Below are 12,676 nucleotides of genomic sequence, written 5' to 3'. Positions count from 1 at the left end.
GGGACATGGGTAAGTTGCACGTTTCTAAAGCCTGAGAGCTTCTGCAGAAGGAAGAGAGGACTCTTTGGGGCAGGTGTGAGAAGGAGCAGCCTCAGGGGGCTCCCAGGTAGCAGCCTGCACACCTGACCCACACTTCTGTCCCTCACATGTCAATCCTCCCAGCAACCTTATAAGGTCCTCAGGATGATGATTTTCCCCATTTGTTTTAGTTTCCTAAGGCTGCTGCAACACATTAATTACCACAAACTGGGGGGTTTAAGATGACCAAAATTTATCCTCTCCAGTTTTGGAGGCCAGAAGCCCAAAATCAAGGTGTCAGAAGGACTGGTTCCTTCTGGAGGCTCTGAGGGAGTGTCCCTTCCAAGCCCCCTCCAGCTTCTGGTGGCTGTGAGCAATCCTTGGTGGTCCTGGGCTTGTCTGAGCTCTGCCTCGGTCTTCCCATGGCTTCTCTGTGTGTCTGTGTCTCAAATCTCTGCCTCTTGTCCCTTAAAAGGACACTTGTCACTGGATTTAGAGCCCACCCTAAATCTGGGATGATCTCATCTCAAAATCCTTAACTTAATTATATCGACAAAGACCCTATTTCCAAATAAGGCCACACTTACAAGTAAGGGGGGCTAGGACTGGGGCATAACTTTTGGGGGGACACAATTCAACCCACTACCATTTTATAGATGAAGGGTGCAAGGCTCAAGGGTCCCTCACTTGCCCAGGGTCACAGGGCTACTTCTGGGCCCAGCCCTGCCAGGCCTCCCACCACTGAGTCTGGCAGGAGCAGCGGCCTGCCCCTCCTCTCAGCCTCACGGCTCCCCCTTGAGCACCAGCTTCACAATGAGCAGCACACACAGAAGAACCGCCCCCTTGTTTGGCCTCGCTTATCTGTCTGCTGCTCCCTAGGATCTGACAAAAGATCACACTGTCCCCTAGGCGTGGGAAGGAGCTGGGCCAGGGAGATCTGTGGGTATCTCAAATCAGATGGGGACCCAAGCTATGGAGGGTGGTCTGTGTGTCCAGACTCCCAATGTCTGCAGGGCAGATCAGAGCCGGGAGAAAGAGAATGAGTTAAGGCTTCTGGTGTTGGAGAAAAGGCCTCTGTCTTCTTTATGACAGGGGAGAAAGTGCCAGCCTATGGAGTTTTGCATCAATGAAGGGCTCTGTCCAAAGGGCTCAGTGAGTCCTTCAGCTGGAAGTGCAGCAGGCGAGGACCTGGGTGTGTATGGGGGCCACACTGACCACACCTGCCAGGATGGCCTGAGGGCAGCCGCAGCCCCTAGGACAGCAGCAGCACATGCTGAGGACCACCAGCAGGGCCCCTCTCACAGAGCAGGGGAGAGAGTGCACTGCTTTCTTGTCAGTGGGGTTGGGGGTTTTGAACAGTCTTTCAGCCTCCATGGTCTTCCCCGAGGCCCTCTTGGAGCCTTGCTTTGTGGTTTGGGACCCCTCAAAGGAAGACAGGAACACAGGACTTCCTCTAGGTCATGGGTTTTGATCTGTACTTTCTCCATGACCTCAAAAGAGCCGATGGAGCCCACTCCAATACTGTCATCATTTTTTGATGAAGACCCTTATAGTTAATAAGTGGCAGACCAAGGTCTGGATCTGGCTCAGATTTCTTCAGCTGCTTGTGCCCCCTCATTGCCTCCTCTTCCCTGTACATCTGCCATTTGTATTGGGGATTTTCAAATTTCCAGTCAGCAACCCACAGCAAGAGACCCAGTTCACTTCACCATCTAGGTCATGCCTGCAAAGATAAATAGCTGAAACAAAAACCTCAGCCCAGCAGTTTTTATTCGAATCTGTCCTAGTTCAAAATTTCACAATGCCAACTGCCAGCCCCAGAACTGATTTCATATTTTACAAATGCTCTGGGACTTCCAGTTTAAAAATCACGTATCCACATAACTCATGTGAATTTGCATCTATACAACACTCAGTAAGAAAGAGGGGAAAAAGAGGAACCGTTCCCATTTTATACATTTTGCAGATCACCCAAAATTCATTTATGGATCTGGATTTTTTCCCCCCACTGAATTGCAACTTCTGATTTCCTGATCAAGCAACGATGCCATTACTTGTCATGTCCTTTTTCCTCCTATTAAAACCTTGGAGGTCCTACTGGTCAAAGCTAGCTTGAGCTTGGCCATCAAATCCTCTCACTTAGGCCACCAGACACTGAATTTTCACATCACAAGGTCTACCTTTGCAGACATCCAGGACATCTCCCAAGCCGTGAGATGTTAATTATCAGTGAGCTTGGTTTCTGGACCAGTGAAGTGGACTGGAAAATGCCAGACAACTTGGCTAATGGAAGGCTGACAGTAAGGACAAAGGGCACTGGGCAGAGCTTCTGTGATCTGCATTCTCTCTTTCACCTTGTCCAGCACCGTGAGAACTATGGGAAATGTTACAACATTCCACTCATTCACCGCTTTACACACTATCCTATGAGCTGTGAATGCTAACCCTGGAAATACCAAGGCTGAGACGACACACCTAAATTCTCAATTATAGTCTGTGCAAAGCTCCCATTAGGACAACCGGAAGACCTGATATGAATCATAATTCGAGCCACATGGGTTAGGAACCAATAAATCCTGGTTCTACTCACAGCCATCCTGGTCTACACCACAAAACCCGAGAGAGACATGATTATTTGAATAATTCAGATCATGTGTCCTGCTTTCTTCCTCTACCTCCACCAAAATAAATGAAAACAAAAAAACTATTTGTCCAGATTATTTATCAACACCCCCTTCCCCAATGTCTAGGGTCACAATGTTAATAACGTGCCTGTGTCTCCATATTTAGAATGGGATGGCTGGTGCTTTCTTGCATCTAAGTCTTTACTATAAGTCACCTCTAATGTTTTCTTAGCTTCCCCAGCCATACCACCATTCTCATCAAACCAAGGCAGTTAATCTTGCTGAGATCTTTGACTAATGCCTGCCAGGGAACGAGAGGCGCCAGGATGGGCCACGCGGTACAACAGAAACCTGGAACCCAAGGCAATGCTCTTGACCATGTCCTGGGCAGATCTGAGCAGACAGGAGAGAGAAGCCAGGAACCAGTAAGGAAGCAACGTCCACTTACCTGGAGGGCAGACGCATTCGGTCGGCGCTTCCCGAGCAGTCCGGAGCTTGACTAGTCCATCCAACTTCTGAACCAGGAAGAAAAGGGGGGAAAAAAAATGAGGATGAGTTTGAGAGCAGAGATGGGTGAAAGTGGAAAAAGGAGCAAAAATCAATGCATGAAAAAGATCAACAGTTGGTAGTATTTTCGAGAACATTTTTTAAAAGGTCATTAAGTTCTACAGGCAATTTTTAGAATGAGAAGAGAAACAAAAATAAACATTGAGCAATTACTTGGGAGTTCCTGAAAAGAAGATGGTAGGTTTCTGCTTTGTTAGGACATTTTCAAATTCAAATCCAGGAAAGCCAAATTGACAGTTCCGTCAGCGTGAAGACAGGAGGGCAGGGCCCTTGCAGCAGCTTTCTGTACTTGGATCACCCCATCCCACCCTAGGAAGCCCCCAGACCCCCTAGCCGCAGCCCCTCCTAAACCACTGGGGTTCAGACAGGCTGCCAGGGCCCAACCCAACCTGATGACATTTTCCTTTCTTCTTACCTGAGGGGATCACCGGTCTAGAAAATTTGGTTCAATACAATTTAACAATAGTCTCTGCACATGCCATCCCTGTGCTAGATTCGGGTAAAGGGGGGAGAATTATCAGAGAAATCTAGTCAGAAGTCACAGTCCAGCCAGGGGCAGTCAGCACCACCTGATTTCACCCTCCAAGTAACCTCTGAGGCCCAAATTATTGTCCCTGCCTCTCGGAGAGGGCAGAAGTTGACAAAGAAATTAGTCCCAAATCTCGGTGTATGGGAGTGAAGTGATTGGTCCATAGCCCAAGCTAGCCCAGACTTGAGTCCTCACAAGAATATGCAAATTATTAACCTTTCTCTAAAACAAACAAACAAACAAACAAACAAAAAAACACAAAAAACACTTCCCCAAAAGCAAAACAAAGTAAATTCCGAATTTGTTAATTTGAGTGAAAAATGCACTAGGACGGGCAGAAGGGGTACTTCAGTTTCAAACATAAAAATGTAATCTTTAAAGCTCTGCTTTCGAGGATGTGAGAAGAGCACCCAAGTCTTGAGCCCTTGACCTCCACGCCTGAAACTTTCACAGAAGACGGGACTCTAGCCAAGCCCCATCTTGTTCTTTCTGGAAAAGCCCAGGACCAGGAGCCTGAGACAAAAAACTGTAACCAAGTTAGCGCCAGGCGCCTGCAAAGCCTCCATCCCCGTCCACCAGTCCCCTCATTTTCTAGACGGACAACAGAGGCTGATGTGGATAACAGATGGAGTTAAGGCCACGTTTTGAGGGAACGAGCGGGACAGCCTGGGCTGGCGCGGTGCGAAGGCGGTACCGCACAGGCGGAGGGTGTAGGGTGCTGCCAAGGCGGGCCAATTTCTCCATCCTCACCACACCTCTCTGTCCAGCAAGGCCTTGGCTTGCCCCAGAAATCGGAACGTGGCCAGGTTTTTCTAGAAGCCAGGTTCTCAGACCCCCTTCGGACCCCGACCTGCCACGCACTCCTGCTCTACCCTGAAGCCACCCACCTGGCCCAGAGCGACCCTGCGAGCAGCGCAGGCAAACCCCCAGAAGCCGTCCCCCCAACTCCTCCACCCCCACCCCAGCTGCTGCCCGGCTCCCACCAGGTGGGTGAGGTCAGCTCCACCCCGGCGACTGCAGACACCACCCTTAGCCGCGGGCCTGGTGCGCTGGGACCTGTGGCACCACAGCCAAGCGGGGCCTCACTACACCCAAGGCTGCGGAAGCTGCTGCGCCTGCAGGCGAGAGCCGGACCTCAGCAGAACTCGCTTTACAGATTTCGGAGTTTACGAGGGTAAAGAACCCAGTTTTGTAGTTTAAGCCAATTTGTTCGAGAAACTCTCATCTGTTTTTATCATTGCTAGACAGACTAGAAGTCACACTAATTTCCTTTTTTCTTTTCTTTAAACAAAAGCATTTAAAGGCTAAAAAACAAGAAGCTTTTAACAACTGCTATCACATCTGGGCCACTCCCCTAAAAGGGAGGACCTTATCAAATGCTGATAGGAAACACAATTACTTTTAAACTACTCTTATTTTCAGATAAAAAGCTAAACAGGAAACTACTGATGAGCGGGTGAAAATACCTTCCTGTTAATACTAGTAGAGGGGATCAGATATTACTGGGATTGAGTTTTTGTTTTGTCATTTATTCTAACTCCTTTTATGCATTTGTTTTTCTGGATTAGATGATGAATGTGCAGCGTTTTATCTCCTAGTCCTCTACCCTCCCCCCACCTCCAGGCCTTAAGTTTCTGTGGATTTGAAACGTCCATATTATGAACACAGAAGGAAATGTTTGAATTATAAACCCAACCCCACAATCTTTATTTCCATGCTTCTTTTTTTCAGTTCTAAGAAAATATTCTTTTGTGTCCAGGTTTGTAAGAAATGATTTAAAAGCTTCAACTTTTTACATTCAATTATCTGGCAGCACCCCTCGCATCTGCAAACAATATGGTCCTGGTTTTACATATGCAAACAAGTCCTGACTCCAAAAGTAAACAAAGGATGAGTTTCTGAGAAAAGTCTGAGACTTCCAGACTTCTGGAGCTTTCCCTTTAGAAGTACAGAGGTGGAGAACTTCAAGGTTTGTTTTGTGTGGTTTTTTTTTTTGGGGGGGTGGCAAGAGCAGAGGGAAAATTAATCAGGGAAAATCATGGTTTTCAAAAAAGCATTACATGGTCGGATGCTAAATTTATTAATGAGCTGTTGGAGTGCTAGTCTGGAACACTTCACCAGATGTTTGAACATATCCTTGCATGATTACATTTTGATAAAATATGGATTAACATACAAAAAAGGATGTAATGATTTATTTCTATAAAACGCTACAAATAAAGCCACAAAGACATTCCTATCCTTTGACAGAAAATTCCTACTCTAGGGAATATACCCCAATGAAATAAATCAGCAGAAGCAAAAAATGGAAGTTGCACCTCAAAACAGTGGGAGTGGTTTAGAGAAGGATGGTGTGTCCCCTTGATGAAACTGTATCTTCATGAAATATCCTTATGAACACTACGTAGCAACAAAGAAAACTGTTATGTCACAATAAATAAAATGTCTACATCTGTGTAAAAATTCAGGTGTGGGGTGGCAGTGACTAGCAAACATCCACTCACTTGAGTATTGGGATTCCGGTGGTTCACTCCTTTTGTTTTATTAATACATTGGGCTGACATTGGTTACTAAAATTATATAGGTTTCAAGTGTACAATTCTATAATACATCATCTATATATTGCATTGTGTGTTCACCACCCAAAGTCAATTTTCCTTCCATCACCATATATTTGATCCCCCCTTTAAAAGGCACCCCTCCTTCCCAGTGATTTACTTCTTTAAAAGTTCTTTTCGTGTTGTGTATAATACCATCTTCTCAGTTAAAAAAAAAAAAATGCTGGAAGTAGAAAAGCCAAAATGAAGCCCTGAATCTCCCTGCTGAGGACAATTTTTGAACGACAGCCAGATGATTCTGTGTCTTCAGGAAGACACAATTTCAGAACCAACTCTGCTAATACACTCACTGCACAGACACCAGAGGAAAGGATTGTGGAAAACGAAACCCTCTCTGTAAGGAACATCCGATGCCCTCCTTCAGCCAGCCCCACGGGGAGAGCCTATGCATGCGTCCTCACACCACCAGCAGCCCACGAGGGCAGCACTTCCTGGCCTCTTTTTTAATAATCTTTTTGTCTTATACCCCACGGTGGTGGTGATGATCATGGTGATGAAGAGCATAGAGATATGAAAATATTGTTATCAAGATGATTGATTACTTACTATGTGCCAGGTACAGTGCCAACAGCTGCTATTTCATCTAGCCCTCCCAATAACCCCCCACAAGGCTGGGACTATTATTATAGCCATTTACGGATGAGAAATTTGGGGCTTAGAGAGGTCAATGTAAGTGTCAAGGCTTGACTTGAATCCTGGTGCCAACGAACTCCAGTGATGAAGCAAGACAACTTTCATTTACAAACAATGTTCATGTCTTAAAAAAAAAAAAAAAAGCTGCTCTCAGAAGCCAAGCCACACAAAAAAAGGACAGAAATCAGATCAGTGGTTGCAGATGGATGGGGAGTGCGAGGAATGAAACAGAAGGAGACCCATGGAGAAAATTTGATCTGAGAGTGATGAACTAGTTTGGTGTGGGATTGGGGTGATGGGTACATGACTCTCTGCATTTGTCAAAACTATAGGACTGTTCATCACCAAGAATGAACCTGAATGGATACACATTTACAAGATATCAATGAGGATGTCAGAGAACCCCAGGATGGAATGCAGGCTGAGGCAAATGAATCCAACGATATTAAAATCGTCTGACCTAACCTCACTGAAGGTGGTGGGAAAAAAATGTAGCTGACCCGAGTAACTTTGCAAAATGGTGTTTCCATTGAAGACTGTAAGGCTGAAGATCAAAGAAACTGTACCTTCTTAAACATTATACTCTAGTGGATAAAGTTCTTTCTCATAAGGTACAGGATAATGATTTTGAAACTACTTACATATGTATTGGGGTTGAACAAATGAGTAAATAAACTATGGGTAATGAGAGCCAGGTTCACTGTCCAAGAAATAATTTATTAAATAAGCAAAGGGGGAAAGCTAGAATGAACCCTCTGTTGTTGAATTAGAGATATAACCATGAGGTGATGCTTATATGTACAGATGCATACAGAAGTAATTATAGGTTGTGTACACAGAGGGGTGAATATACACACATATATACCTTAGCTATCTGCAGAGAAGGCCTACAACCAATGACACCCCAGTAGCAACAAGCACATGCAGCACACAGATCTTGGTTTTTAAATACCATTCTCCAATAAAAGGAAGTAGGACTCCTTGGCTGATTCTAGGGCCAGGGCAGGAGAAACACAAGAGGAGCCTGGAGTCTCTTATACCAGAAAGTAAGGAAGTGTTTTAAAAAAAGAGGGGAGGGTGTACATCAAAGACAAAACCAACCTGAAAGAGCTCCGAATGGCCAAAGCTGGAACAATTCAAGCAACAAAATTAATAATGTGGTATAGGATTATAACCCAAAGAATTAATTAAATATCCACGAGTCCATATTGATATAAATGATTGGATGGATAAACAAATAAATAAATAAACAATAAATAAAATCTTCCTTATAGAAGAATTCCAAATAATATATATATAGCTACTTCCCTCTCCACAAGGTGGAGCTAAATTCTGCTCTCTTTCAGTGTGGGCTGAATTTAGGTGACTCACTTTCAAAGAGCAGGGTAGGGAAAGGAAAAGAGTAACTTCATAATGGAGAAATCTGGCAGATACCACTTTAACCAAGTGATCAAGGTTAATATCACCAGTGACAGATCATGTTGACATCATGAACCGCTGACATGATGCCATGACAGTGGCAAATCCCCCTTAGTGGTATTCTTCCACACTTATAACCCAGTCTAATCATGAGAAATACGAGATGTGATAAAAAATATGGTTAATGTTTAAATTAAAAAACATTTATTGCAATAAAAAACACACTGCCATTAATCCTCTTCAGAATACTCCCCCTCACTTCAAACACACTTATCCCATCCTTCTAAAGCAGTTCTGGAGTCCTCTTTTGTGAGTGTCTTTAGTTGCACCATCGTGGCTGCCTCGATGTCCTGAATCGATTAAAAGTGTTTACCTTTCATGGTCATTTTGACTTTGGGGAAGAGCCAGAAGTTGCATGGTGCCAGATCTGGTGAATAAGGTGGATGAGGACACAACATAATGTTTTTATGACAGAAAGTACCATACCAGAAGCAATGTGTGACAATGTGTGAGCCTTTCCATTGTGATAAAAAAAAACTATGGTGAATGCTGCTGCCAAGTGCCATCCAACAGAAAGGCAGGGACCTTCAATACAGGAAGTGGCGAGTCGAACCTTAGGAACAGTGTGTGACAAGTTTCAATTTGTTCAGTGCAGTCAGTTGGATGTGAGCTATGGTTGAGAGAAGGTGTGTTTTAAAGTGTGCCAGAAATCCTCCTCCTCATGACAATGCTCCAAGTCACACATGGCTTCTGGTATATGGCAAATTCTGTCAAATAAAAACATTACAGTGTGTCCTCATCCACCTTATTCACTGGATCTGGCACCATGTGACCTCTGGCTCTTCCCCAAAGTCAAAATGATTCAGTACATCGAGGCAGCCATGACAGCGCAACTAAAGACACTCACGAAAGAGGACTTCCAGAACTGCTTCAGAAAGTGGCAAGAGTGATAGGATAAGTGTGTTCTCAGCGAGGGGGAGTATTTTTTTTTTAATTGGGGAAGGGGTATAGGACTTTATTGAGCAGTGTGTACTTCCAGGACTTTTTTCCAAGTCAAGTTGTTGTCCTTTCAATCTTAGTTGTGGAGGGTGCCGTTCAGGTTCAAGCTGTTGTCCTTTCAGTCTTAGTTGTGGAGGGCGCAGCTCAGCTCCAGGTCCAGTTGCCGTTTTCTAGTTGCAGGGGGCACAGCCCACCATCCCTTGTGGGAGTCGAAACCGGCAACTTTGTGGTTGAGAGGATGCGCTCCAACCAACTGAGCCATCCGGGAGCTCAGCAGCAGCTCAGCTCAAGGTGCCGTGTTCAATCTTAGTTGCAGGGGGCGCTGCCTACCATCCCTTGTGGGACGCGAGGAATTGAACTGGCAACCTTGTTGAGAGCCCACTGGCCCATGTGGAAATCGAACTGGCAGCCTTCGGAGTTAGGAGCATGGAGCTCTAACTGCCTGAGCCACTGGGCCGGCCCGAGGGGGAGTATTTTGAGGGGGATTAATGGCAATGTGTCTTTTACTGTCATCATTTCTTTAATTTAAACATTCACTGTATTGTTTGATCACACCTTGTATTAGACTAGACCAAACTGAGGGACATTCTACAAAATACCTGACCAGTATGTCTTAAAACTGTCAAGGTCATAAAAAACAAGGGAAGACTCAAAAAGTGTCATAGATCAGAGGAAACATGACAACTAAATGCAATGTGGTATTGTGGATGGTATCTTGGAATTGGAAAACATCATCAAAAGAAAAACTGGTGAGATCTGAAGAAAGTCTGTAGTTCGCTTTAAAAAAAGCTAGCAAATCACAAAGTCACTTACCACCAATTCAGTTATAACTTTGTTATTTTCGATAACACATCTATTCTTTTATAAAAATTGAGGTGAAATTCACATAACGTAAATTAACCATTTTAAAGTGAACAATTCAGTGTCTTTTAGGAGGATTCAGACTGTTGTGCAGCCACCCCCTTTATCAAATTCCCTCTATCTAGTTCCAAAACATTACCATCACCCCAAAAGGAAGTCCTGTACCCACACGCAGTTGTTTCCCCATCCGCCTTCCTCCCAGCCACCAATCTGTTCTCTGTCTGTATGGACTGACCTATCCTGGATATTTCATTTAAACAGAACATTTTGTGTCTAGTTTCTTTCACTTAGCATGTTTTTGAGATTCACTTTGTATCTGTATTTCATTCTTTTTTAATATCACATTGTATGTTTCTACCACAATTGGTTTATCCACATATTCACTGATGGACACTTGGGTTGTTTCCACTTTCTGGCCTTCATGAATAGTGCTGCTATGAATATGAGCATATGTACACACATCCGTTTGAGTATCTGTTTTCAATTCTTTTGGGTATATACCTAGGATTGGAATTGCTGGGTCATATGGTAATTCCATATTTAGCGTTTTGAGGACCCACCAACCGTCGCCATAGTGGCTGAACCATTTTACATTCCCACCAGCAATGTATGAAAGTTCCAATTTCTTCCTATCCTCGTGAATAGATCTGAGTGGATATGAAGTGGTATCTCATTGTAGTTTTTTCATTTCATTTCCCTCATGACTAATGATGTTGAGCATCTTTTCATGGGGTTTTTGACCATTTGTATATCTCTTTTGAAGAAATGTATGTTCAAGTCCTTTGCCCATTTTTAAAGTGGGGTGTTTGTTTTTGTTGTTGCTGTTGTTGAGCTGTAAGAGTTCTTTATAAATTCTGCATACTACATCCACGTCAGATATATGATTTTCAAATATTTTCTCATATAACAGATCTAGTCTTGATCAGAATTCTAACCATCTCCAACGGAGACACAATATGGGTGTGTTAAAATCATCTTGAAAACTGGAGGGAGTGGGCGTGGTCCCGTGGCTTCATGCCGTGATCACATTAGCCTTTGTTGAGATCTTGCTAGATTAATAGTGGGATATTTTTACTAATGAATTTGACCTGGTTCTTTTTAGTTAATAGCAATTAATTAATATTCATTTTCAATTACTGAGTAACAAATTTCCACCAAATCAGCAGCTTGAAACAAAAATTTACTCTTATAGTTTTCATGGTCAGAAGTCTGGACACAGCTGAGCTTGGTTCTCTGCTCAGGGTCTAATAATGCGGAAATCAGTGTGTCAGCTTGGTGTTTCTTTCTGGAGTTCTGGGTCCTCTTTCAAGCTCATGTGGTTCCTTGTGTTCTGAGGTTCCCATTCTTTGGCCAGGGGTTGCTCTCAGCTTCTACAGGCCATTCACAGTTCCTTGCCCTATGGCCCTCTCCACATACCCTCTCATGCTTCAAATCTCTCTGACTTCAGAAAGGGCCCAGTCTCTTTTAAGGGTTCATCGAATTAAGTCACACCCACCAATGGTAAGCTTTGTAATTAACTCAAAGTTAACTGATTAGGAACTCAATCATAGGAGTGATATCCCATCATAACCACAGGTTCTGCCTGTACTCAAGGGGAGAGGAGGATGCAAAGAGGGTGGGAACCTTGGGTGTATCTTAGAATTCTGCTTGCCAGAGTATTATATCACAGTTAATTTCTTACTTTTGACAAGTGTACTATGGTTAGCTACACATGTACAGTATATGTTTCTATCAACCTAAAATTATTCCAAAATTTTTTAAAGGCCACATCATGGATTTCTACTTCCAGGCAAAATAAACTAGCAATGACTAGATTAACCTCCTGCCTAAAACAACATCAAAAACCCAAACAACAACAAAAACCCACAAATGAAATATATGAGACCGTGGTTTTGAAGACGTTGGTATCAAGCAGAAAAGGAGAGTGATCTCTGAGACACAGAAAACAGCTGCTCCAGTTTCTTGCATGGGGAGAGTTTCTAGGCTGTGGCACAGGGATAGGAAATGCAGGTGGAGCTTGGCAGTCTCCTGGAATTGAAGGGATGGAATGGGAGTCCAAGGATGCCAGGCAGTTAGAGTTTGCAGAGCAGAGGACCTGAGAGGTGAGAGCTACCCACAGAAAACCATGGAGCTTTGCATAACCTTGTCCCTTTGGGTATTCCGCAGAGCACTGATCAGCACATGTGTGTTAAGAAATGACCTGAAGCAAGGAAAAGAACCACCCTAAAGGATTAGAGGGAACAGTACCCAACTCTCACATGGGGTGGCGAAGATCGCCAGTATAAACACTGAGTAGAATACCAAAAAGGGTCCTGCCTCAGTAATAGGGAATAATCAATCCTTGGCTAAACAGAACTCTGGTCCTGCCTAATGGATCTTAAAAACAAGACCCCAAAGTATCAAATAAT

The 12,676-nt window shown here is 43.9% G+C and overlaps 1 protein-coding gene across 1 annotated transcript in view; it reads right to left on the bottom strand.

The window, feature by feature from the left end:
- Nucleotides 1–12,676, bottom strand: part of COL23A1 (collagen type XXIII alpha 1 chain) — a 319,377-nt gene that overhangs the window by 290,394 nt on the left and 16,307 nt on the right. The window contains exon 2 of the mRNA XM_074313377.2: nucleotides 3,091–3,157. Within this exon, the coding sequence (XP_074169478.1) occupies nucleotides 3,091–3,157 (67 nt within the window). The remainder of the gene's footprint in view (nucleotides 1–3,090; nucleotides 3,158–12,676) is intronic.

This window comes from Rhinolophus sinicus, chromosome 5 (assembly GCF_057876585.1).
Source record: "Rhinolophus sinicus isolate RSI-liver-muscle chromosome 5, RSI-T2T, whole genome shotgun sequence".
Classification (NCBI taxonomy): domain Eukaryota; kingdom Metazoa; phylum Chordata; class Mammalia; order Chiroptera; family Rhinolophidae; genus Rhinolophus; species Rhinolophus sinicus.
This window is presented reverse-complemented; position numbering and strand designations above follow the sequence as displayed.